Source organism: Solea senegalensis, linkage group LG14, assembly GCF_019176455.1.
Source record: "Solea senegalensis isolate Sse05_10M linkage group LG14, IFAPA_SoseM_1, whole genome shotgun sequence".
Classification (NCBI taxonomy): domain Eukaryota; kingdom Metazoa; phylum Chordata; class Actinopteri; order Pleuronectiformes; family Soleidae; genus Solea; species Solea senegalensis.
The window spans coordinates 7,980,083-8,007,900 of NC_058034.1; the positions used below are offsets into that span (position 1 = coordinate 7,980,083).

The window sequence follows — 27,818 nt, forward strand, 5'->3', positions numbered from 1 at the left end:
TGACATAAAGTTTGTGTTACGGCAGCCAATATTCACTATACTGTGTACAATTAGTTTAAAAAGAGAAACAGCACGTCAGACAATGGAACAAATGTGAGGTAGCAACAGAAGCAAACACACTACAGCAGTCATTTCTTAGCTGCCGCTGCTGCTCTGCTACATCCTGACATCAGAGTAAGCTGTAATTAAACAACACAATATATAATATTATTTTGTGCTGTTTTAACTTGAGGATTGTGGATAATGGCTGAATCAAGGCGGGACACGGTCAGGGTGAGTGGTCAGGCAACGTGGGTCATTTCTTTGCATCCAATAGAATCAAGGGGCTTTATTTTGTCATTTAAAGTGTAAGGAACAAGAAATGCTACCCGGGGGTTCTCTGTCTCCAATGCTTACAAGTGAAAAGGAATTGAATAAAACTGAGTAAAAGGCAACCTAAAAAAAAATTGATGATGATTTTGATGAACTGATTTTGTTTTATTTTGACTAGGAATGCATCGAAAATTCGGCCATATCAATCGTCAGGCGCGGTGCACAGACAAAAAAGGCTCGTCTGTCTACACCAGATAAGGGGCATGCACCCTCGTTGTCTGATATGTTCCATGAGATCCTCCTAAATATTTTCATAGATTCTTAATGGATTTATTCTTTGAAGGATGAATATAAATCTATATAATTGCAATGCCTCGACTTTAGTGAGGTAAGTACACACAGTCCCAGCCATAACAAAAAACAATGGTACACAATTGGAGTAATAATTTCTTTCGATGTCTTGGTTTCGGTTTTCGGCCAAGTGTTTCCTGATTTTCGGTTTCTGACAACAATTTTCATTTCAGTGCATCCGTAATTTTGACTGCGTCTTATGAAATATAACAGTTTAGCAATAACACATTTGCTTACGTTAAACATTTATTGAACAACACTTATGTTTTGCTTTTTTAAGGCTATTTTTGTGGAATAACCATGTTTCTGTGATGATTTGTTCATCAGTTAATAAGCGTTAGATTCAGCCTACTCGTATTTTTTTTTTTTTTTTTAAATTGCACAAGTTTATTCACAACTTATTTATTTTATTGGTTTATTATTTCTCTTTGTTTTTGTATCGGGTGTTGAACATGAAACAAAAATATATAAATAAATTAATTCAATGCACATAGACATATAAAACATTGAATAACATACATATATATACATATATACATACATATACACATATATACATATATACATACATACATATATACATATATGCATATATATACACACACATATATATATACATATATACACATATATACACACACATATATATATACACATATATATGTATGTATATATATATATATACACATATATATGTATATATACAGTATATGTATTATATATATATATTTATATATATATATATAGAGATATAGATATATATATATATATATATATATATAGATATAGATATAGATATATATATAATGTCACTAACTAAATTCATTGACACTCATTTGTCTAAAGTTCAGTCCGGGGAATCACCAATCACTAATTTTAAAACTTTGTGGTTTTGTAGGTGAAGTCCTGTGAATAACGTATGACTGTGGAGAAAAATACCTAAGACACTGAAGCATTATAAAACTCTGGAAGGATTTGCAGCAACTTGCCTCCTTTAAATGAATGCACGTGTTGTGTAAAACCAGAGGAAATACACCTTTGTCAAATATGACTTCTGGGGGAAAAATGTGTGCTATCTCAGTTAAGTGAGATTACTCTTACACACTCCAGTTCAAGCAACTGAATTATTGTGTTTTTGACTAAAACTGGACTTTTACAAAACTGTACATACTGTAACAAACAGATAATGAGGGATGAGCTAATATGATACATATTGGGCTGATAGTGATCAAAGAATTTTCTGTTCTACACTTGGAGAATAACTTGTAATGGATGTTAGTGGTAAATCACACACTGTGCTGTTAAGAGCTTTGTAGTTTAAAAGGTAAAATACAATATGACTGGATTGGAACGATATTGCCGCTGGTATTACATATGGAATAGTCCTATCGTGCCATCCCTACAGAAAACTGTACATGTACAGTTGCTCTGAGCAAGCACGGCAGTTGCCACCAGTCTTCAGAAAGGAAATAAAAGATGGCAAGAAAACCATGACAAAATGTCGACGACATTTTTTTAACTAACAAGGAGACTGAAAGCTGAAAGAATTTAATATTTTAAAGTTGATGGGAAGATAGACGACTTGAAGTGAGCTAAACCACAACCTGAAAAGCATGCAGTGTAGAGGAGGATACACCTGCTAGTGCTCGGCACTAAGGGTGGAAATCACAGAGTACGTCATGATACAAAACAATACATGGTCCACGACACCAATAATATCACAATACAACTATTCTGTGATAATCAATATTTTATCCCATTGTAAACTCCTCCTTCTTCTTCTTCTTCTTCTTCTTCAGCCAGGTAACTTCCACCCAAGATTCCCTCATTCATTTGAGCAGCACCACCGCATGGAGACATGGATTAGTGACGCATGGCGAGTGAAACTGGCAGGGACTGTTTACTTTAGAGCGTCTCAATTCATTAAATAAAATTTGCCCTGGTCGTATCACACGAGGAAATATGACCATATATCACCAAATTGATATTTTGACCCACCCCTACCTTGCACACGAGGACGAGAACAGGCGTCCTATTTAATGCTGTAGTAACTGCGCATGGAAACATTCCCGGTGTCAAAGAAGAAAAATACCTTGGCTTAAAGTCAGTATGAGGAAGTGCAGAGGTTGTGCAAAATAAATTCAGGGGTGCAAATATATTAAAAGTAAAGGCAAAAATATGCTGAGCCATATTTAATGTTGCGTTTCCTGTGGGAAATTCAAGACTAATGGTGCATGTGCACAATACTGTGTGTGTGTGTGTGTGTGTGTGTGTGTGTGAGTACAATAGCTTGTTGTGTTGAGCGGTGGGGAAAAAAGCTCTCACTTCTGCTGCAGGTCATGCAGACTCTGCTCAGCTCTCTGCAGGCCCTCCAGGTCCTTCATCATCTTCTTCATGTGGTCCTTTGAGTAGCGATTCTGGATGTAGGCAAACCAGCAGCCACCCATGCCTATGACTATCGACACGACCAGCATGAAGTCCTTCAAGTGGTTATGTCTATTCACTGCGAGGGAAAGACAAAAGACATTTTCAATAATCTTACATCGACACAAAGGGCCAGATACAACAGGCAGTTATTAAACTGAAGGACATGATCATGAACAAGCTTCACCAGGATGTGGTTTGTGAAGCCCGCACATGAGTGTAGCCTCGTCATTCTGCAAGTGTTTTTTTTTTTTGCAGAGTGACACAAATAGACTAGTCAGACAGAAGCAGAAGTTCCTGGTTGCGGTGAGAGGGGTCTAAAGCAAGAGACCACGATAAAGCCAGCTCAACACAGCCATTTTCTCTCTGCTTAACCAAAGTAGACCATGCACACACTAAAAAACAAACAAACAGTGGCAACTATAACATTTTAGTTCTACACTGGACATGCTGTAGATAATTCACAGCTGCGAGAAAGCGGGTATACTACATGTAAGAAGCCTCAGATAAGTTAAAAAACACCAAAGCTATCTTATGATTAAACCCAGAAGCCTGAGTTTAATAAAGTCCATTTCGTAAGTCGGGAGATAACAGCCATGCAGCGACTGACACAGACGCTGAGTTTTTTTTTTTTTTGTTTTTTTTTTCAGCCTTGCAAGATTCACAGTGAGGCAAGTTTTTGCAAAACCTGCAAACGGGTGAGCGGGAAAGAGATGTCAAAAAACCCGACGTCTACTTCCTGGAGTGAGACAGAAAGGAAGTAAAATTAGGATTGAATAACTGATAGGGGTGAATGTCTTTTACATCACATCAGAATGGCATGCTGGCTAAAACACACAGGCCTCCACCAAGTCTTAAACACTTAAGTCACCTGCGCTTTACATAACAGCGCCTGAAACGCTTACATTTTCAGACATCAACACGACAAGCCCTGTGTTGGGGAACTCACCTAGTTCCCGGTTAAGTCCCCAGTTCCTGTCGTGAAAATGCAGTTTTGTGCATTTGTGGTGTGCGGCTGTGCTAAAAGATCACACAGGAGGCCCGTGTGTAAATTCATATGGACTTGCTTATACAGTCCAGAACAAACACAGGTTCATCAGAGTGAAGTAGCTCAGAGCAGCTGTTCCTGCTATTGTTTCATGATAACAAACCAGTAAAAACAGGACAGTAAAACACTGCTCCTTTCTCTACTTCACTCTAGTGAACAAGTCAGAATAATGTCATCATTACACTGCAGCTGTGTCTGAATCAGATTAGCAGGTATGTGCAGATCAATACGTCTTTACAATTACCTAAAAATAGGCCGTATGGTATTTAAGTGAAAAGCAAATTTGCCTTAATTCTGCATTCTGACTTGGTGCAGGAGCTTAAAATAAATTAAAGTTTAACCATTGTGGGTTTTTCTAAAGCTGATGCCAACCCTTGAGAAATCAAAGTTTTCTTGGCAAGTTTGTTTGGCCGTTTCTTTTGTTAATAACGACACTTAATTCACAAAATTGCTTAACTAAAAAAAAACATTAATTGACCAACACTTAAGGTCTATCTTACAGCACTGCATTTTAAATCAAAGCTCACTGATGAATGAATTGCTTTAAACTCGGGATGGGTATTTCTCGGAAAATACTATACAAACATTAATCTAATATTGGAATATTCTAAACTCTAGAGTTAAGTCTCATAACATTTCACTAAGTAATCAAAACTACGCCACAATGTTAGGTCGTCATTGGAGTAAATAATATAGATTTGTTTTTATAAATGCAAAAAAAAAAACATTGATAAAACATTTGCCAATTATCGAATACTCATCCCCAATCCTATAATACCTGTTTCCAATGTGCATGTTTACATAAAGAAGTAATACTCAACTGATTAAATAAAAGTTGATACGTGCCAGTGATTAAAAAATACCAAAGAAACGGCCCAATTAATTGGCCTGAAAAGAAAAAAAATATTATATGTGATGACATAATTCTCTAAAACTATGCACTGTTCTTCTCCTGATTCTCGTTACTGCTCCAACCACACAGTCTGTCTAAAAAAGGAAATACATTTTTGCCTTGTAATTTGTTCCGCCTGCTGCCGTTCAAGAAAACCAGGAGACCATGAAGTGACATTTAATTAACCAGGAAAACTGGGAGCGCAGAGCCAAACTGAGCTTGGGTCAATCATTACACCACTGTCCACTGGACGAGGGTCAAACCATTGTGAGAGGTGTCTTAAAATCCTGCTGCTGTTCACGGTGGGTCAGTCAGACTAATTGTGGGGCTCACTGGCTTTGAGAGGCTGTCAAATCCAGACAACCCTCACTGATGTCTTTTTCTTTTTTTTGGATGGAACTAACAAAACACCCATAATGACAGATGTCAGACACAGACCCCTACACACCGTTCTGCTGTGCACTTTATTTTCAGAGGAAATGTTTCCTTAAAAAGGATTATGTCGCAGATGAAACCGTTACGGCCTACGTTTTATTCATGGAAAAATAAATGGCCGTGGCTATAAAGCACTGACAGAAGGTAAGGGAGGTGTCGCACACTACCAAAAATCACCAATTTGGTGATCTAACGAGAAAAAGGAAGAAGAAAAAAAAAACAACAACAACCTGGAACAGATCTGTGATACCAAAGAACCAGAGAGTGGTTTGTCTCAGCATGCAGAAGGGTGTGTCTGGAATACACTGCAGTGTCAACTCACTTCCTCAGTCCTTGAAACCAATACAGGTGGTAACAAGATCTTTCACTGATACGTATAATGTGGGTCGACGAGATAATGAATAAGTCAGTGAGTAATGCTGCAAAAGCAACCTCAATTACACCAACATGGCATTCAAAGATGCCACCATTCAGACATTCATCACAGTAAATTAGTCGTACACATAGTACCGTTTGATTTTTAACTGGAGAGACGTTGCTACTAGGAGGTGCATCACAATTCTCTCCTAAAACATTTATGAAAAAGAAATAACTGGGGAAATACATTGACCACCAGTTGATGCAACCCAGCACAAATGCCCAACAAATGATAGACCTTTAAATGCAAAAGGTACGTTATATTTGGATTCGATTTCACAAAGTGGATTCTCATCCCTAGTTGCTACAGTGTTTGTGTACGCAAAAAAAACAAGCAATGGCTATCGTTGGCTAGCCTGGGAACCGTGTGTCGCTTGTGTTGTTCCAGTTCCAAAGAATCAAGGGGAAGAGCTCATTTAGTCATTAAGCAAACATTTATTTATGCTTGAGTTAACCAATGAGGTGACATGGTGGATCCAGATTTTTCCCAGACCTTGCTTAGTGTAGTTTTTGCGTGCCTGCTTTCTTGTTGAGATTGTACCTGTTGTGTTTAGTACTGGCCTGCTCAAAATTGAACATGTAACATAAGTTTTGATTGGATGTTACTCCAGCACATTTATGAAACCAGTTAGCAAATGTAAAATGCTTTTGTGCATTTGTGCAGATTCTACTATGAGCTAAACAATTTTCCAGACTTTTCATGGTCTGGAAAACAGTGTTTGAAAGCAATGATTTCCATCAGAAAATACAACAATTTTTTTTTGAGGGAGAATTTCTTTCCTCGAAAAGGGAATATTTCATCCTGAACCTCCTTTCTGTTGAGAGTTTTAGAGCAATTTCATTTTTTAAATGAGTCACACAACACTTTGAATTCATGCTGAGGGTTTCAGTCATCTCCATGGCAACCAGCTACACACTACTGTATTCCAGAGGGCTCTACCGGACCGTTTATCATTCTGACCACTTGTTTGTTTGTGTCTAGTGTATATCTGTGCTGCTGCTTTTTGGTTTGTTTGTATGGTGGAAAATATTGTTGATATAACTGAAGAGGAAATTCTTTAGGGAAAAGGAGCACAGGAATAAGAAGTGGTCAGTGTGAGGTTTGAAAAAATTATGAGAGTAACAGGGAGATGATGTTATGGTCTGAAACGTCTAAACTGAGATGGTGACGACCAACACGGCACAACAAAACATGTTAACATAAGAACAGTTCACAGGTGCGTGACATGAGGCCAAAGTGTCGAGCGAAACACACAGACAATAAAATGGGAGGGAAATCTCCCACTCAGAGAGTATGAAGTAGAGCTCCATCAGGAATTATATAAAAATAGAAAGTTCACGTACTCAGAGGTGCTCCAAACAGAACTGTGTCCAAAGCCTTGAGCTGCAACTTTTGCACGTGGCTACGATCCAAAATCTTCAGAACAGACAGAGTCAGAGTGGCGTTTTTAATGGCAAGCCTGAAAGAGAACAGACATTCATTCATTCATTTATTTATTTCTGTAAGAACAAGGAAGTAAGAGTAAAGGTTGTGATCTATTTTGGGTTGTATGCAACATAACCCACGCGGAAACATTCTACACCAGTGTTCCCCAAACTTTCTATATGTGGAGCCACTTTTTAAAAAATGCTCAACTATTGTGACTCAAGAGTAAATTTGTGAGGTACAAGGTAGCAACAAATCTATCATTTTATGCTCATCATTTACAAAAAACAACTATTAATGGTTGGAAAAACTGCAACATTTGTTTTAGGACCCAAAAAATATTCATCCCCAACCCATCTATGGGTCCAAACCCAGTGTTGGGGAACCGCTATTCTAAATCAACTAATCCTTAAAACACTCATAAAAAGGAAGATTTGTGCTATAATTAGATACACACAACATCCTTTTTAAAATAAATAATTTAAAAAATCTAGATAAACCTGTCCAAAAAAGGCAGCTTGATGTAATTTTAAGCTAGTGCAGCAAAAATCAAGTCATTTGTGTTAATGGTGTTCTACACACAAATATACAGAGAAAACTTCAAGGTATGACAATATCCCTGAAGCGTTCCATTTAGATAGATTTATAGAGAGAGTTTCCACATGTAGGTCTTGATTGGACCTAAAAAGGTTAGAAAAGGCACTTACCTCGGCATGGCACTTCCATTAAAGTTCATCTTGCGAAACGCATCCACATATTGTGGCAGCTCCACGTAGGTGATGAGCCACTCCACCACCTCATCCACTGTCCAGTTATACACTGAAGGGGGGGGGAGAACAGCAAAAAAACAATGAGTGTATGGTTAGAGAGCTCACTTCTACCTCTGATCCACAGCAAATCTCTTTTTAAGCCATTTTACTTGATTGTTGAACCTAAACAAGTACAACAGAGGATTTCTTGAGCAAAAAGCAGTTGATCTAATTGATTGTTTGTTTAACTTGTTCTTGAGCACAAAAACATTAAGTGACTGAGAACTCCCAGAATCCAACACTGATATAGCACTGGTAGAACTGAAAGATTGCAACAAGATACAAAATCAACCATGGGTAGCAATCCACCAATTAATAACCAAAGAAGAAAGTTCTTCACCACATGAGCCCTCAAGACAGACAAAGCCCCAAGGAAGACCAAGGAATTGGTGATTTCTGTGTCAATGACACCAGGCAAGTGAGGCCAATCAAATATTTGAGGTGCTGTGTCTAACTTTTGGTAATTTTTGCTGTTGTTGATGTTATGATTCTGCCGCAGTTTGGACTTCATGATCAGAAACGTTTGTAATATTATTTGTATGCTACGTCCCTGAAAACAGGACGTGATCTGAAAACATGCTCTGTCAGGCAATACTATCAGAACAGCACAGGGGCAAGAGGTCTTAACCAGGTTTTTTAGCGATAGAATCACCCTCTGAAACTCTGTTTGCACCCATCTTGTCTCCGTTTGTCTTGACATAAAAGTAACCACTTCCTGTGTGCAGCGCGGGCATACCTCCAGGGAATATAAGACCTAAACACTGCTATACTAAGAAACAGAGATTCATGTGGAGCGGACAGCTCAATCAGGACAGTGCAGACTCATTTGACAATAGTTTGAATAAAAAAGATTTGTATACATTTGAAAAAAAAAGGGCACACACTGCACAGCTTTTAGTACAAAGGTTGCATTGAGGGCTGTCATGGTATCGTGTGAAGAAACGGTCATTTAAAGTAGGTGATCATTGAGCGAGAGGACTGTCATCCCTTCCCTTGAGAGCACATGTGATGGTTTTGGGGGTTGTTTTTGTGGTAATGAGGGCATGACAAGACAATGTAACCGAAGTGACAGTGCTGGTTACATGTCTCCTGAATAATATCAGAAATAACCTCATGTGTCTTGAGAAGCAAATTTTTGACACGTCATGTTGATGTAATGTACGTTCATGCACATCTATATCCTGAATATTGTACACAGTATTTATGGAATAGCAAACACTGGCAAACACCGACAGTAATAAGCTCTTGACACAGAGTAAACTGTGTGCGTGTATGTTTTCTGTGTTAAGGTGATGCTCAAACATAAAAAAAAAAAATGATGTGGTAAACCCTTCACAGACTGAGCAAGTTGGCACAGTGAGAAAACAATGATCGAAAGGCAGCCAAAGGAAAGGGTGTGAAAGAACACGAGTGCCAGATACAGCAGCGTTTGTGAGAAGTGCTCTTGTGGCATACACAATAGGGAAGCAGAACAGATCGGCACAAGGTGGTGAGAATTCTGTGCTGACAGACTTGATGATGTCTGCTCTGCCACTGGCAGGAACTGATAAGTTCTCTGCACTTTGCTCGACATGGCTTCTTATCAACTGCTTAGCCCCTTTGTAGGGCAAGTGATAAGGTCAAGCAGGGCTCATGACTGACCACAAGAGAAGACACCCACTGAGAAGAACATAGCTGATTTAGTGGCAAGTTTATATATAACAGTTCCTGCAGCCTTGCAAACGTAGTCACATGGAGTGCTTTAATAACAGTCAGCAGTAGTGGAATGTAACAATTCATAAAACAGGACTCACTGGCTGCAACACAGACGCATGCATAAAGAGATGATTTGAAAGGAAGAAAGCCTCAAAGCTGTACCTTCAGAGCCTTTCCACGCATTCCAAAGGTCCTCCACACTGATGAGCTGGTCATCCCCGTGGAAAGTGTTATGCTTGGCCTTCGGGTCATGGTAGTTAAGATCTTCTCTCAGGAACTGCAGTGTGACAAGGACATTTGAGCGGTTACAAACAGTCTGTATGATACTAAAATGCATTTCTCCTTATGTTACTCCTGCTGTGCCAGTTAGTTTTAGTCAACCTGGTCTGTGCAAATGTAGGAACTGTTCAATGCCATTTGTTCTTGTCAGATACGAACACCAATATCATAGGGCTGGGCGGTATGGACCAAAAGTCATATCTCCATATTTTTTGTTCTAATGGTGATATGCGATATTATAATGATATTTTGAACAAAACTGTTAGTGTGTACTTCTAACCAATCACCATCAACCATTTATTTAGGTTTAGTTTAGTTTTTTTTATAACAGATATAAACAATAGTGTTGCCTGTTTGAAATATGTAAAGTATTATAAAAGAAAATCTACAGTAATAGCCTCCACTTACTGGCATAATTGTGCCAATAACAACAACAAAAACACAGGGAATCTTGTATAAAGTACTATTTATAAGGCGATATTTGAGTAAAAGTACAAGTATGTTACCAGAAAATGACTTTGGTAGAAGTTAAAGTCACCTTTTACAATATTACATGAGTAAAAGTCTTAAAGTACCTGACATGTATTGTAATAAAGTATCAAAAGTAATAGTAATAGTAATATTAAAAGTATTTAAACAAAGTGAGCAATTACAATTTTGAATATGACATTTATTGTGGCTTCTTAACAATAAAAGCATAATAATAGGTACAGGCGAACAACTTAAAACAATATTAAAATTAACCTTCTGTCATGTGACAAACACTCTCTCAACCTCCCTGTATTTGCTTGTATTTTTGAAACTTTTTGGAACCTTTGGAGTTTGTGGAGCTTTTGGAATCTGTGGAGCTTCTAGACACACTGTTTTAATTCAGACGAAATCTGCGGTTTATCTGCGTGAGCTCGCTAGCTCAACGTTTAGCCGCTCAGCTGACAGCTAAAACCCGGTGTCCGGAGTGTACAACACAAACCCATAGACCAGAGCCTCGGTGTCGGACACGGTAAACAACGAGCCACTGTTTTAAGTCCACTTGGAGCCGAAATCTGGGGCTAACAACTGGTGCCGCTAAAAACTAACGACAACAAACAGGCCTTAGGTCACCAGCTCAACTTTTATTTCGTAGTAACGAGTAACAAAGATGGATAAGGGAAATGTATCGGAGTAAAAGTACACATTTTATTTAGGAAAATTTATTTAGCGCCATTATTCTTTTTCTTAGCCGCCAACTGCTCACTCTGGAACCGTGTCCACCACGTTTTCGTTCAAATGTCTGTTGTGATGCGTAGTGGGTGGGAGAACACTACGTAGTACATACATGTATGGGGCGTAGACAGACGGCGATAAACAGACTTATTAAATAGTGTTCGCAAGGCAACATAAAAATAATATATAATATACCGGTATGGCGATAGTCCAATACAGTTGTTTTTACATCATTTAAACACACAGTACTTAATTTCTACTGCTAGCAATCAAAACAATAACCTAAATCTGGTTTGATGATGTCATAAAGCAGCTTTGAATCATGGGAATTGTTGTCCAAGAGGAGCTAAAGGAGTATAAATTGAAGTAAATAGCAATAAGTAGTTAATGAGTGGCAAATATACACAACAGCATGTCATAGCAGTCATACACGGTAGTATACACATGTGGCTGTGTTTTGTGATTTTTTTTTAACTGATATCTGGTGATTGACCAGTGGGCAATATCAATTTTGAACATCACATCGCCTCATCCCTTAGGAAATGACTTTAGTGAGGTTTGTAAAATGTATGCAGGTCGAGGACGCTGCTGTTGACAGATTTAGATTAATAAGGGACATGCAATAGGTTTTGCTACTATGGGCTTTATAAGCCCCATAAAAACAGAAATGCAGTTTTTGTGGCTTATGTATTTATGGTCTTCACTCACTGTGAAGAGAACATACAACACTCAAAATATTACCTAAAAAACATCCTGAAAACAACTGACCACTATTCACTGACAAGTTAATGGACTGGAACAGGACTGAACTTCGTCCTCATTCATGCTAGTAGTTATTGTTTCTCACAACTTGTGTACTCTTCCCCAGCAACTGAAAGGCAGTGTGACATCATTGCAAAACCAAAAGAAGTGAAATATTTGGTGGAGGTTTCCCAATGTGGCAGAAATACGTTTCAAACTAGATGAATTGCAACTTAATTCAATGCATGTTATTTTAAACATTTACACATAAATCTCATTTAAAAATCTGAAAAAAAAAAAGACGCTTGGTTTCCCCCACGACTCATCTGTGGGTCCTGAAAGGGTCTAAAAAGGAAATGGCAACTAAGCTAGAACAATTACTTGACTATTAATCAATAATTAAATTAATCGGAAACTATTTTAACAATCGATTAGTGTCCCTTCTTAAATGGATTTTTTTTTCTGTTTTCTTAGCTGTATATCACAAAGAAATCTTGAAAACTAAATCATTTTGTTCCGTGGACAAAACAACACATTTGAGAAGATCGTTTTGTAGTTTGGGAAAGACTAATCAACATTCTGTGGGTCAATCGATTGATTAATCCAAATGAAAACTATACAATTATAATATTTAAATCATTTTTTATTGAAATAGCCCTGAAAATAGCAAATGAGACATTAACATCTCTGAAAAAAGCTGTGAATCAAGCATGACATAGAAGCTAATTGAGTTTTCTAACTTCATGGTGGCCCTAACTGAGCAAACTGGAAAACTACCACGTTCCATGTACAGTTGTCGTGTATACAGGCCCCAAACTAACAACTAAGAAGCTGCGTACCATCACAAGGCCCCCGTCCCCTGAAACCTAAACCTCATTCAGACAAATGTATGAAATTTCTCCATACACTAGACACCATAGCACATTAAATTGACATAGTGTGCTGCTCTAGATTCCATTCCTGCCCCCACTGGAGTAGCAGTAAGTCAAGTACGAGTCACCAAGGGCCCACACGGTACATCACCCACTATGTTGTAGGCTAATTCCGTTCAAACTAACAAAACGAAGAAAAAAAAAAAAAAAAAAAAAAACTACACAACATTTTGCCCTCCCACAAGAGACAACTCACGCAACATGTGTGGAAGACAATATTAGGTCATGATGTGTTTCTGAGTTGTGTGGTAAGATTTCACTACAGGAAGTTGGTCTGAGTAGATCACACTCCTGAAAAAACTGTACATTAGGGCTGCAATTATGAAATAAATGAATCATGAGCTATTTTTTTAATAAATAAAAACAAGTTACTGCGTCTTATTTTTGGTTTCCTTTAGACAGGCTACCATTTTCGTATTTCTTTGGATAAAGTTAATTAATTATGGGTAGTTGCAGCTCTACTGTATAACTGGACCTGTATAATAAGACTAAGGCCAAAAGATCATTCTTAAAAGCTGGGGGGATACACATTGATCTTTACTGTAAAGAAATCAACAATGCACTTTATTCTCTGTATAATGGCAGGAAACAGGACTCATGTATGGAAGTGGCCTTGATTACATTTCTCAGATGAAAGCCACTTCAGATATGAGTGTATTTCATTTGATTCTTTGCCCTGGGGCTATTTGCATGCCAAGTGCCTCTTCTAAAAGCAGAGAGAAGGCTGCAGCCATGACGCTGTTGGCTTTGGTGTGGCCTCAACCACATGCCATGGAGTGAACAACATCGAGACTAGGATCCAGAGGAAAAGGCCTCCTCAAGGCCTTGTGTCTTTGAAAGAAACTGTGTAATCTAAAGACAAGTACCTGACACTATTTTTCAAGCATTTTAAAAAAGCAAACGTCATGTGGCAACATCACTTAGTCCACCACACAGTAGCCAGTTGTGGTGGAGCCCACTTAGCCCAAATCCAGCTTTTCTCCGAGTGAGTTGGAAACAAGCAGGGCTATGATTCACTTGCCATCTTGGCAGCAAATGCAATGACAAGTCTGATGACAAACGATTTACAAGGATGATTCTTGTAAGCCTCCACTGACCACCTCGCTGACTGCAAACCAATAGAGCACCGGGTTCGTGCTGATGCTGAATTTTTAGGCTGGTACTTACGCCATCCGTCTCCGCCACGTCTACATTGCCGTTGGCGTCATCGTCCATCTGCTTGTGGATATTACGGATGGCCTCGAAGCTGAGGAGTGCGTTGTCATCCTTGCACAGTGAGTCATCGATGCGACAAAAATCTGGTGAGGAAAACACAATCATACCACAAGGGTGTCAATAAAGGTTTGAAACTCATGGCTCACCACAGAATGGTCAGTATTATCTGGATATCATCGATTATCATGATAAAAAGCACTTACAATGAGTTAACTGTGGTGAATTACTGATATCGAGATGACCATGATATTGATATAATTGATAAGGTTATAATGATAACCTTAATATTTCACGTCGAACTCAACAGCATACAGTCCTTGTGATTTATTCACTAAAAATATGTAACCTGCCTGCCATGTTTCTGTGCAGACAGATGGTAACGGCAGAATTATTGTGTGGTGAGGTGTCGGGGGGCGTGAGAACCAGGGCAGGACAACTCATACAGTGGTTTATACAGAGAAATAAATAAAAATGATCAGGTTCTCAATAGTATTTCAAATCGGGGGGGCGTGAAAACATTTCTGTCCTCTGGGGGGTGCATGACAGAAAATAATAGAGAACCACTGGGTTAGGGTTTGGTTCTAATAACTGGGCTCTGTGACTTTTTTTTTTTAGCTAATTCAGATATAATTATTATAATTATGCGATTAAGCAATCTTCAAATTATCTAGTACAAGCCGTCTGCTCTCTGTGTTCCCTCTCCTTCCTGAGGGATTACACATCCTCTGTTACAGATCACAGATAATGCTGCCAATCCCAATCAGAGGGAAACCTTGTTTGTCATGCTGTTTTGCAGACGCTACGAGGAGCTGTGTGAAAGGGCCTGACAGGGCTACCTGTTAACTGAAGCACAAGGTTTACTGTGAGCCTCCATTCAAACTATATGATTGGTGTAAACTCAAGAGTAGCTAGTGTAGTTTATTCAAAATCAATATAAATCTGTCTACACAGGACTGGAGAATAATTTATTTTGTTAATTTCTCTGTTAAATGAGTGCTTATCATTTTCTGTCTGGTGGGCTGCAACGAACGACTATTTTCATCATAGATTACTCTGTCCATTATTTTCACGATTAATCAATTAGTTTAGGCCAATAAAATGACAGAAAATGTTGATCAGTGTTTCCTTAATCTTGGATTGATGATGTTCTCAAATGTCTTCTCAAAATTATTGTGTTTTCTTGATTTCTTTGTTATGTGGAGCAAAGAAACCAGAAGTAAGAAGTAAAAGAAAAACAATTTCTGTCCAACTGCAAATTTAGTTATTTATCAAGATACAAGCAACAAATAAGTATTGTAGGGGTGGGAATTGCCAGAGATACCACTAAATATACTATGAATAAATAAATAAATAAATAAATAAATAAATAAATAAATAAATAAAGACAATATCTGACTCCTAATCGATTGATTTGAAAATGTTGTATTGCGACCATATTTTTGGATTTGCCAAGTCTATGTCGCGTGTTATTCATGCCTTTGCCGGGACACAACTTGGAAATTTGTGATTATTAATCAAACGGACTATCTTTCTTAAGAAATAAAATATTGCAAGAAGCATCTCTCAAACACTGTATACTTTGTTATACTAGTTTCAGAGTGTTACACCCACAGAATGGAAAGGTAATGGTTAATGAGGACAGTCTTTGCTCAGCAGCGTGGGAGAATTATTTGCACTTCCCAACAGGATGTAAACTTGGTTTCTAAACAAACCACTAACCACCATGTTTATTTTATGCAAATATTGTTGAAATAACACTGTTTTATGAAAAAGTAAAACAGTTGAGTACTTAGGTTAGTCCAACATTGTTAAATTGCTGTCCCACCTTTTAACTAATTTAAAAAAAACAAAAAAAAAACACTACAAGCTCCATTCTGTGCATCTAAACTAATACTGCGTCATCACTAACTAGTCATCACTCACCAAACAATGTATATTCAGGTGCAAGCATCCTGTTTGCATTGTGCTGACATTTATGGCATAATTCCCCCTCCCACTGATCAACTAAATTTCAGTCCACGCATTCTTATAGCAATGACAGGTCGACTTAGCGAGACAAAGTGGAATATGTAAAACACGCTTTGACAATAGCTACTATTTCTATAGCTCACACGAATACATGAAACCAGAAAGTGAGACGCATGGATGCCCAACTTCCGCATAGAGAGGTTTTCCACATCTCTAAGTCACACAAACAAAACAATTCAGTTTCAGAGAACCTGCAAAGCCACATACCAAAATGGCAACTACTTTCACACACACACACACGCACTCACTCATTCACATTCAACAAAGAGTGACAGTTAACCTTGTGAAAGCCAACCACCTGCAACGCTCACACACCCACTGGCCCCTTTTCTCATTTGGCTTGCAAACCTCCAGAGACACAAGATAAGATATTTACATACCAGTCTGCCTACTTTTTTTTTTTTTTAAGAGCTAAAAGTTATGCAAGTCATTCTTTGTTACTCAACTAAGATGAGGACCACACTCCTTAACTTGTCCACTTCATTACTGCTCCATTACTATGTCCATTTATCATAAAAATAAATAAATACACACAAGGCTTTGAAAATCACTGTCAAGAATCTTTTCTATCCCACACACTGTGGCCTCTTTGGACTGTTGCGACACGATAATAAAACTGCTTTAACTGCAGAAAATGTTTGTGCAACTTAGACAATGTCTTGCCTGTTAAAAACTACTCTGTGGCAGAACCAACAAGGGCTGACAACCGAACAAGTTCGCAGTATTGAGGGGGGTTTCGTCGACAGTGCAGTTAATAAAGTAAACTAAAACGATTAGACGCGATTGTAAACAGGTACAACTTCACTAGAAACCTTAAAGAAAATCTTGAGTTATAGTCTTAACTGGGTCATATGTTCCCACAGAGATGGAGGTTATATAATTTACAGACTGAGTGGAAGCTCAAGACATGCCTGCCTAATTGCATCTACTGTCAGTAACTGTGTAAGCAGTCAGCTGGGGAGTTCAGCGCTATAAAGAGGCCAACACTCGGTGATGTAGTTAAGAATTTTGGAGATTCATATGATAAGTTTAGAAGTGTAAATCCACGATGTAGGAGCACACAATTGTTCATTAATGCTGGATTTGCATGCCTAACTGCACTGCGAGTCTGTGGCTTTGCTTTGCTCTGTGTTGAGTGTGGCACAAGTTGAAAAATGTTCAACTTTCCAAACATCATCCGATCAAATCACGCTATGCAACTTCCCAGCACAGATGCGAACCAATGAAAGCATTCACTCACTCATCTTCTACTACTTTATCCTCCACATGAGGGTCCCGCGGGCCGATGGTGCCAATCTCAGCTGACATAGGGCAAAAGGTGGGGTACACCCTGGATAGATTGCCAGTCCATCGCAGGGCCACATATAGAAACAAACAACCTTTCACTCTAATATGACACAGGTATGACAAGTTTGTTCTGCCCTTTACCAGTGTTAAATTTTGTGAGACAAAGCTCACCCAACAATGCCTGACATCACATAATCATTTTCGCTTACTACGTAGTTAACTTTCACAGACAATGCTTTGCTAACCTCGGCTAGCCACCTTCAGTACCAAGAGTCAGACAACATTGGAAGTCGGAGCTGGGAGTCTGAACTCACCATGTTCCAGAGATAAGTCGGGGAAAAAACCTAGACTCAAACATATCCTGAGCGAGCCACTGTTAGCAATACCAGTCGATAACAATGCTCTAAAACTGAGAAGCAACAAGTTAAAGACAACTGTGTGTACAACAGTGTACAACTGATTTACTGTGAAATAAACAGGACAAAAGTGCTAAAATAAGCAGTGTTTGTACTGTGACGACCATCTTGGGGTATATGTGAGGTTACTCCAGGTTTCAGAGCGGGAAATTAAGTTCTTTTAATTAGGATTTATGTGTATTTTAAATAACATGCATAAAATAACATTGAAAACATCTCTTGGAGAAACTTGCTCTTGTGACAATTGGTATTATGATTCGGGTCACAACTGTTTGCCATCTTTAAATGTGGGTCACCATGTAGAATGCTTGGGAACCACTGCTAAAGGGCCACAACTAACAAGTATTTTAATAATAGATCAATTATTTTATTGATTATTCGATTAGTTGTTTGGTCTATAAAATGTCAGAAAGTTTGCAAAAAAATTGAAATAATGATGTTCTCAAATCCAAAAATGGTTCACTTTCAATGATTTCTTTGTTAAATGGAGCACAGAAACCAGAAAATATTATTAATAACTTGTTTTGATTATATATATAAAAAAATCCTAAGCAATTAATCATTAATCAAAATATTTGGCAATTAATTAGTAATCGAGTCATCGTTGCTGCGCTACAATATACTAACCTAAATCCAACATCTTGACTTCAAACTATTTACACACTTACTCATTTGTTTCACAGACCATTAGACAAATTATCCTCTGTTTGACTGGGGGAGGGGGGGAGGGGGTTGATGAAAGTTGGAGGACAGGTCTTATTGAAGAATGCCAGCTGTACTATTCTCAGCATGGCTACATTTAGTGCCTGCACAACCACAAAGATGTGGCACCAACATTAGTACCCTCACTGCCAACCTGTAGTGTGTCTGTGGGTCAACCGAGCGAGAAGTATATAAAAATAAAAATTATGCAACAATTAAGTGCCATGACTGATCACTCACCTGACATCCCATTCTCTACGACTGGACTGTCCAGCATGGGCGAACTTGGTTTTTCAGTCAAACTTTTCCCAAAGAGACACAAGCAAAATATCCACAGGGTCACAGATTTGATAGACTCCATGGCTGATGGTGTGCTGTAAAGAAAAGACAACAGAGAGCGAGTCAGGATTCCTGCCAAAGTGTAGCGTGACAGAAATGCTGCGTTTCTGGTCGGTTTGATCAATTAAAACGACTGAAAAACAATGCGGATCCTTTGTCTCTTAAACATATGACATCCACGCAGGGAGAAGAAACAGCATTAATTTGCTTGGAGCACATGGGGACCCGGTTTGTTACATAAAAGATTTTTTCTGCAGCAGCCGCAGACACATGCTGTCACCTCTCAAATGTTGCCTCCCCGTCCTGAACGGATAAACATACACAGTCATGAGCTTACTAATGCTGCCTTTAGGCTGAGAAAGTTTGTGGAACCTCTATTTAACCAGATAATGTGATTTAATAATACTTTTATTGAAAACTATGAATAAACTATTTTATTTGTCTTCTGTAGCAAATTAGATTTTTTTATTGCACAACAACATATTTCAATTTTCCTCTTATGAATAGCCCATCATTCAACATTAAAACAGAGAAAGAATAATGCAACAAATGCTCGAAGCTCAACCTTTCACAACAAACCTACTGAAGAATCCTAGTTGCATGTCGGCAGTTGTGTCAACTTACTCCAAAATAAGTGGAAATTACTAAAAATGCAACTTAACCAACAAGCTCAGTTTCTCAATGCCACACATTTCCCACATTTTTTTCATAATTTCAATACAATCCTGTGTCAAAGCAGAAATCTGACCATGACAACTATGTAGTTTGCTTGGCGGTGTGGCCAAAAACATCACAATTTGAAATGTGTTGGTGAGAGTAATAATCATAATATGCATCAACTTATTCAAGAATAAGATTTGCTCCTGTGTGAAATTTGAAGAAACCAGTTAAATGTGAGGTTTTAAACTTCTCTGCGGACAGGAAGTGACAAACAGAGAAACATCACACACATTTGAAGAAAAACATTCAGTTGTACATGTGTGCAAGATGTCAAAGTGTGTTTGAGCAGTGTGGGTTTTATTTAACTTAACAGTATTAAAAGTGCATTGGAGTCATATTTTTCCAATGAAAAATATATATATATTTGTGGATAAAATGGTAAGATACGGAACACTGCAGTAGAGATAGGCACCACCTCAATAACTATATCTATTATAATATCATCATAAATCAATAAAACAAAGGTTTTGTTGATATAAGTATAATGTTTATGCTTAAAAAATTCTGCAAAAGTTTACATATGTGTGATAAGTGTCTTAACTCACTTATTATTGAGTTATAATGGAGGCATTTCAGTTGGGGTTTTTATTAGTAGATTCATTTTTATCGTGAAAAACACATTGTTCCATAGCAACACAAACACTTTTATTTTGAAAATCTCAAATATGATATTCTTATTGTGATTTCAGGATGGAACATCTTAATATAATTTTAAGCAAAACAAAAAATGTTTTGACTTTTCTTTTCACTTGATCAGTGGCCCCCAGGTCATTTGAGTTTGAGAACCCCTAATTTAACAGGTGTTTACTGTTTTCTGTCCATAAAGATGTTTAAAACAATTATTTAGCATTTGATCAGCTCAGATCCAAAAAACTAAAACGATATTATTTTGCCTGACATGTATCGCGATACATATATCGTCTGTTTATATCTTCTTTTATTGTAATAATACTGTTTTCCATATGTCGTCCAGCCCTGCATTGACTCCCGAGCAGCATTCTGCCAGAAACAGATGTTTTACATAAACAGCTCCCAAATCAGACAACAACGATAAGTATTATCTGATATATACTGTTTGTCTTCTACAAGAAAAAAAAACACGGATTAGATTATGAATTATGAAAAAGTAAAGAGCAGCCTGGTCTGGTTTGTCCTGCGTCTATGTCTGTGTGACAAGCCCCGGCTAGCTAGTAGCCACCTAGCTTAACTATGTCGGGCTACACAACTACGAAACGAGGTGATCAAAAAAATCACACAAATGTGAGAGTAACAACGCTGTAATCATAAAAATTGAGAGAAAACATTCACATTCACACTGTCATGTTTAGTCAGTTTGTGTCGACACACGTATGTTAGCCACCGCGGACGTTAGCAAGTCAAGCAATGCACGTTTACTGTAGTTGTGCCACGTAATAATAACATAATGACAGACGCAAAATAACGACAAGGAAAATTAAGTTCACCTGTCATGTAATCGGCGCCAGCAGATTGTGTCCTTTCAGCTGCGTGTCAACATTGCAGCAGATGCCTGGTTCCCCCGGAGTTGAAGCACACAGTGAACTCCACCTCCTCCTCCTCCTCCTCCTCCCGACTATGGACGAAGAGAGAGAGCGAGAGAGAAAAAAAGACTCGTCTCTTTCCCAGCGACCGAGAAGAAGAGACTGAACCGAAACAACCGCAGAATGTGGACGAAGAGACGAGCGGGACGCTCTTCTTTTGCTCCTTTAATGTGGCAGCCTACGACTGCACCTTCCCACGGTGCACTCTACCGCCCCCCTCAGTCTGGATGCAGTAATGACCAAATAAGGGCCAGTCAAGTGGATAAAAAAGTTCCACTTTTTGATTAAAAATACACCGAAATCACAATATGTAGGATGATATACATATCACATAATTTCAAAATGAGAGTGTTTGTTTTGATAGAAGTGCACAATGTAAACGTATTTATGATGCAAAAATGAATCTATTAATGTAACATATTGATATTTAATGAACCTTTGTTTTATTGATTTATAATAATATTACAAGATAGATAGATAGATAGATAGTGTTGACTCCTCTACCCAACAGAGGGAACAGAACGCTGGGAGAAGCTCTTTTCTGCATCATTGTGGCCCTTAGATATCATCAGCACGTGTCGCCCTCCAGCGTCTGGAGTCTGTACTGGGTGCCACACAAATTGCTGAAGTCTGCCACCTAGTGGGTAAATAAATTATACTGCACCTGTGCTTGGTAAAATTGCTTGTTTTTTTTGCTCATTAACCTTTTAATAATAAATAGTTTTTCCATGTTAAGAGATTTTTACATATAATGTTTATTAATCTAGATGTTAAAAGTCATATTTTTTCATTGTTGTTCACTTCCTGCATTGTTTTGATGTTTTTCAAAATAAAGCCTAGCACATGTGAAAGAACTGTCACTTTATTTTGGCACACACAGAGTATGAGCACACACATGTTGTGTTTGATACGAAAGTTGAAAGTTGAACAAAAGTTGAAAGTTGAACACACAGTGTCCTGGTGAAGGCATCAACAGATGAGACAGTGGCTTTAAAAACAAAGCACTTAAATTGAACAAAACGGAACAAAGTCTCCGGTAGAACGTTTGTAAATCTGACGTTTACACTTCGAGGACCCGAGAGCCGTCATCATGGGAAAATATGGAACAGTCTTTGGTCCCACTCGACCTCGTGAGCAGTGGAACGAAGGCTGTTATCACCAGGAGGTCGAGTGGTCGTACAGTTAACACTGAGTACTTGTGTTTCTAGTCAGAAGGTTTTATCTTCAGAGGAGGAAATGACCATGACCTCACGGCTCTTAAAGTCCCACACGGCCGTGAGGTGGAAGGCCATGTTGCTGAAGACGATGAGATACTCAAAGAGGGCGAAGAGTGTGTAACCTGTGACAGGGAGAAGAAACAGGGTTTGTATTTTCTACTTTGTTATTTATATTTCGAGCAATTTTTACTTTTACCCCACTACATTTCCTCAATAAATTGTGTACTTTTACTACATTTCATAACTAAATTGTGTACTTTGCAAAAATAATTTGCATAAAATGACTGTAAACTTTTTTGATACTTACTCCCTGACTCACAGTACATGTTGTGTTTCCAGTAAAAGAATCCAGCGAAAGCGCAGCAGGAAACGTTGAGAAGTAGAAAACGCACTTTCCACCGGTGAGACTTGGCATCCTGTAAAAAACAAACAAACATCTATTTAACTGACAGAAAGACAACGATTTTCACGGATTTTATGAACAATATTCAATTATATTCGTTAAAATTATGGCATGAAACACATTCAAAAGATCATCCTGTAGGGATTTCAGGGAAAAGATGTAATTTGACAATAGATTCCAGCATAAACCTCAAACATAAAGTAAGTTCTCAAACATTTTTTTGCTCCATATAGAGAAAATGTAGGCAGTAACCTGGTGTCAAAAAAGTCAAAATATATCAAATTCCATAAATGATCAAGTCAATGTTGGCCTTGACACATTACTTCACAATTCATCTTACATTTTGTTACAATAAAAGTTCATTTCAATGGCTTCAACACTTCCAGAACAAAGTGTTTCAGTCTTAAATTAATTTGTTTCTGTAATGATTAATACACCAGTATGTAGAAGCTCTTTGAACAAAATGATATTTTCAATGGACAGGCGACCCTGGATTCACGTTCACATTCACACCTACACTGTGGTCAATTTAGAGCATCCAATAAACCTGCAGAGAACCTGAAGAAAACCCACGAGCAAACTCCACACGGAAAGGCCCTAGATCAGACCAGGATCCAAAACGGCAACCTTCTTGCTGTGAGGCAACAATGCTAGCCACTGTGACATCTAGTACACCAACTTCAAGTATGTCAAAAATTTTAAATTTTACGTTTTAATGCAATTTTTGAAAGTGTTCCAAGATAATGAAAGTGATATATATATATATAAATATACATATATATACATACATGTATATACAGTATATATATGTACATACATACATATATATAGATAGATATATATAAATACACATATACATATACCGTATACGTAGACAGTTTTAAACATCACGTTACCTCAGGACACAGTGAATTCCTCTTGATACTTTTCCACAGACGGCAGGTGATCAGCATGTAGATCAGGGAGCTGATGATGAACAGCACAAATCCTTCCTTATGAATGACTGAGGAACAAAAACAGACAGACGAGAGGGACCATGAGGTCCCAAGCCAGAATAGAAAAATAGAAACAATTGAATAAAATATGCCCTGTTCAGGTTTTGATTCCAAACATCTCTACAGTGGACGGCAAAACTACATAAAACAACACACGGACGACTCACAGTATGTCTCACTGGACGACACGTATGTGAGGAGCAAAAGGCCGAGGTTTTCAAGCATGGAGAAGGCCAGGTTCAGGCAGCTGAGCGGACTCTCGGGGAACTTGGAGGTGAAACGCGCCTTGTAGAGCTTGAAGTATGTAAATGTCACCAGGAGCCGCGGTGCAGAGTGCAGCCCGATGCAGAAGCGCCATATGTGGCCCTCGGGACTCAGGCTTATCGAGGCACTGATGGACGGCAGGTAGTTTGGAACCTGTGAGGAAAAGCACAGGAACGATTTTTTTTAAACTCCTTTCTTACGTCACAAAACTCTAAAAAAAAAACAAGGACGTTACCTGGCAGTGTGTGACAGTGGAGTCATCAAAGTGAAACACGGAGGAGATGAAGAGACACGTGATGAGTCCAAGCAGAGGCAGGAACACGGTGGACAGCACACAGGTGGAGAAGGACACTCGGATGACCAGAGGCCTCTCGTACCCCAAGATGTTTGAACCTTGGAGCATCTTGTTCTGAATCTGAGGGAGAAATATGTATTAAAAAAACAACATTTAAGTATCTGTACCTCTGTCTTACGACAACATGGAATAATGATTAACAATCAAGAATCAAGAGGCTTTAGTTCTGTAAATGTCATTCATAATTTGCCTTGAGTTTGTTTGGCACACAAATGTGTATTTGATGAAAACTGTAAGACCGTTTATTAACTGTGGTCAAGTGAGCCGTCATTCGTCTTTGCGTGGTCAAGCCATCCGCTTCAACGTTTTTAAGTGTAGTTTTTAAGTGTAGACGAACTTACGGTGAATGCTGGGAGTCGACTGAGAATCAGCACTGGTTTGATACCGAGCCGGTTTTCAAAATAAGATGTTGCTGATACAAGTGCAATCAATCGAGCTGATTTTAAGACATTGATTTTTACTGTACAATAACAACACAATGGCCCATACGTTCTGACAGTGGTTGTTTATTATCAAACTATTTCACTGTATCATTTTTGAGAAATAAAGCCTCAAAGTTGTCTCTTTTTTTCCTCTTTTATGTCATGTTTTCGGCCTTTTTGCATGACATACCAGAGGATATATGTGCACATTGTGTTGTTTCAAAAATAAAAATTAAGCACAGTGGCCAACATGGGAGGGTGTAACCATATTTAAAAAAAAAAAAAAAATTCCCATCTTGAAGTGAAAAGTGGTTGTCAAAGAAACACTGCGAGAAATGTCTTTTCGGTTTTTAATGAAATATACTGTTTATACAAACAAATAAGACAATTAGGCCTACAGTAAGGCCATACATAAAATAAAGACCTCCTCAAAGTGGCACCTTAAAGTATGAAAAAGAGAGAGAGAATGGGAGAGAGACGCAGAGACAGGCAGACAAAGGAAAGGAAGAAAACAGGGATCAGTTAAGTTAAAATATTATTTAGGTGAACAGAGAGATAATAGGTTATTTTGTACTCACATATGCTGAGACAAAGGCTGCATGGACCATGGTGCTCTGAGAGAGACAGAAAGCAGAGGTGAGGTCAGATATGCTTAAAATAAGAACTATTTAATAAACTCCACATCAAGGATCAGTCCAAATGTGCCATAAGGGGAGAGAAAGAGAGGCCAGGTGAATCAATAGAACAGTGAGAATGAGACAGCATAATTTATATTCACAGTATTGGTATCTTCAAAATAATGCAATAATAGTTATAGATAGATAGTTGCATTCATTACAGTCACTCTGTAAAAGTAGAAGGCTATATGACCATCCAGGTGGATGTCAGCAAGGACACATAATAACAGTATACAGCAGTGGTCTCAAAGTTGCGGCCCCGGGGTCCACATGTGGCCCTCCAATGGATTTCATGTAGCCCTCCAAACAATATCAAGTTGTAACAAGTCCTGTATGTTTTTTTTTTGTTTGTTTTAATTAATAGTTAATTTTGCATCATAAATATTTTGTTTTTTTTATTGTGAATGTTGTTCCATATTAAAACAAGCACTTATATTTTGAAATGATCCAATCCAACTTTATTTGTAAAGCACTTTAAAACAAACATAGTGGACCATAGTGCTGTACAGAATAATGGATAAAAGACAGAAGAAGTACAAGACAGAAAAGCTCACACGAGGCAACAGAGTACATATAAAAAAGGAATCAGGACAGTCAGTGGCCCACAAGTCATTTGAGTTTGAGACCCCTGGTATACAGTATAGTAACTCACAAATGTGACAAATACCTGTGAAGTGCACACCAATGAAAGGCACATCCCTGGGGGACAGGGCAGCCTTAAAGAGAAGAGTTTGACAGACAAAAAACAATGAGTGATACACATCAATTGCATTATAACTGGACGAATGACTAAAATAAAGAAATAGAGCTAGACAACAGTCTGACATACACACTGCTTGTGAATTCAACATACAAGAACATACACCTAACAATGATTAACCATCAATTTCTGCAAAGCAATGTTTCACTAATATTACATAATAATAACTGTAAGCTGTAACACCTGCAAATTATAACTTTATAAGCTAAAATAAAACTGTAAGTTGGACACCAAGTCGACTCATAGTAATATTTGAAAAGGTACTTGCACATGTGCCACTCCGACAGCCCCCGGTGCACTCGATGGGACTGCTTCTGCACTTGATGACGATGATGACGCCGTCGTCGACGCCCCTGCACCCGCTGCAGCGGTGGAACTTGTTGTAGCGGCAAATAGATACGTAATTTTAGTGCATTTTGCTGCGTCAACTTTTAAGCGTTTGAGCCTTTTTTCCCTGAGTTACGCTTTTTAGCCATAATTTGTTCGTTCGCTCCAACTCCGCCGTTACTCAAACAGCAACTTACCTGGGAAGGAAGGAGGGGAGCGAGGAGGGAGGGGAGGGCTGAGAGCTTTCAATGGACTAGCGCAACGTCCTTCAAGAAATGTAACCAATTGTCCGCGTTTCGTGTCTCACTTACCGTCGCGGGCGATACAAATTATTTATAAAAAATGTATATTAATATGTATATTGTTTTGTTTTTTTGGGCCGGCCCAAAAATGCGCGTCGTAGGCCTGCGTATACATAAAGTGTAGATATGCAGCTAGCATGCATGTGTACAGTACATCTATTATGCCAATAATCCAATGTAGACAAACAATAGCGAAAACATATCTTAGTAGCTTCAAAAGATAAGACAATCCACCTACCTGCAGTCCTTTTGTTTTTATTTGATTGTTATTTGAATATTGTTGTTGTTTACAGGCAGCTGCTGCCGCAAACGACCACCACTGGCCTCATGGTAACAGCGGTGTTACGACAATAAAATTACGACATTAAATAATGATGTCAGTTAGTTCCTGCTGCCGCTGCTGCTGCTGCTGCTGATGATGATGATGGTGGTGGTTGGGGATAAAATTCCGGCACCAACAAAAGATTCCTGCGACATCTTGGAAATCAGAGCGACTCATCCTCCTCCTCCTCCTCTCCCTCCTCCTCCGTGTGAGACAGAGAGAGGAGAGACAGACAGACAGAGAGACAAGAGGACACTTCAGCATCAGCAGCCGGAAGAGAAGGGCGCACGCTACTGCTGCTGTGCGTCAATTAATTCGGTCTCTTTACCAGAAATATCGAAAATTAAAATTCAGTAAATATTATTGGCCACCAGTGAATAATCTACGGAAGAAGATTAGGGCCAAATGTAAAAAAAAAAGAAAAGAAAAGAAAAAAGACTGACTTCTGAGAATAAAGAGAATAAATAAATGTATTTATTCTAAATGTAAATATTGTTTTCAAAATCCCAATCCCCTTTCCGTAAGAAAACCAGCCTCATTCAAA

General features: G+C 38.4%; 2 protein-coding genes across 7 annotated transcripts in view; both read right to left on the reverse strand.

Moving 5' to 3' along the window:
• The window catches only part of stim1a (stromal interaction molecule 1a), a 37,278-nt gene extending 15,887 nt beyond the window's left edge, over window positions 1–21,391 (reverse strand). Inside the window, exons 1-7 of the mRNA XM_044043804.1 lie at window positions 21,135–21,391; window positions 18,853–18,986; window positions 14,132–14,262; window positions 9,972–10,086; window positions 8,013–8,124; window positions 7,224–7,339; window positions 2,989–3,166 (exon numbers count right to left, since the gene is read on the reverse strand). Coding sequence (XP_043899739.1) covers window positions 2,989–3,166; window positions 7,224–7,339; window positions 8,013–8,124; window positions 9,972–10,086; window positions 14,132–14,262; window positions 18,853–18,973 — 773 coding nt within the window. The 5' untranslated portion in view covers window positions 18,974–18,986; window positions 21,135–21,391. The remainder of the gene's footprint in view (window positions 1–2,988; window positions 3,167–7,223; window positions 7,340–8,012; window positions 8,125–9,971; window positions 10,087–14,131; window positions 14,263–18,852; window positions 18,987–21,134) is intronic.
• Window positions 21,392–22,076: 685 nt separating this feature from the next.
• On the reverse strand, window positions 22,077–27,510 carry LOC122780370 (post-GPI attachment to proteins factor 2-like). 6 transcript variants are annotated; one of them, XM_044043259.1, is made up of 8 exons: window positions 26,568–27,510; window positions 26,231–26,279; window positions 25,465–25,500; window positions 24,345–24,524; window positions 24,013–24,262; window positions 23,747–23,853; window positions 22,755–22,863; window positions 22,077–22,569 (listed from the first exon to the last, which is right to left on the reverse strand). In XM_044043259.1, exons 2-8 carry the CDS (start codon window positions 26,258–26,260, stop codon window positions 22,439–22,441), a joined length of 843 nt encoding a protein of 280 aa, XP_043899194.1. In that variant the 5' UTR covers window positions 26,261–26,279; window positions 26,568–27,510; the 3' UTR covers window positions 22,077–22,438. The 6 variants fall into 6 exon arrangements, with proteins under 6 accessions (XP_043899194.1, XP_043899195.1, XP_043899193.1 ...); XM_044043260.1 differs by having other exon boundaries at window positions 27,191–27,214; XM_044043258.1 differs by having other exon boundaries at window positions 26,231–26,699; window positions 27,191–27,205.
• Between the last annotated feature and the right edge of the window lie 308 nt (window positions 27,511–27,818).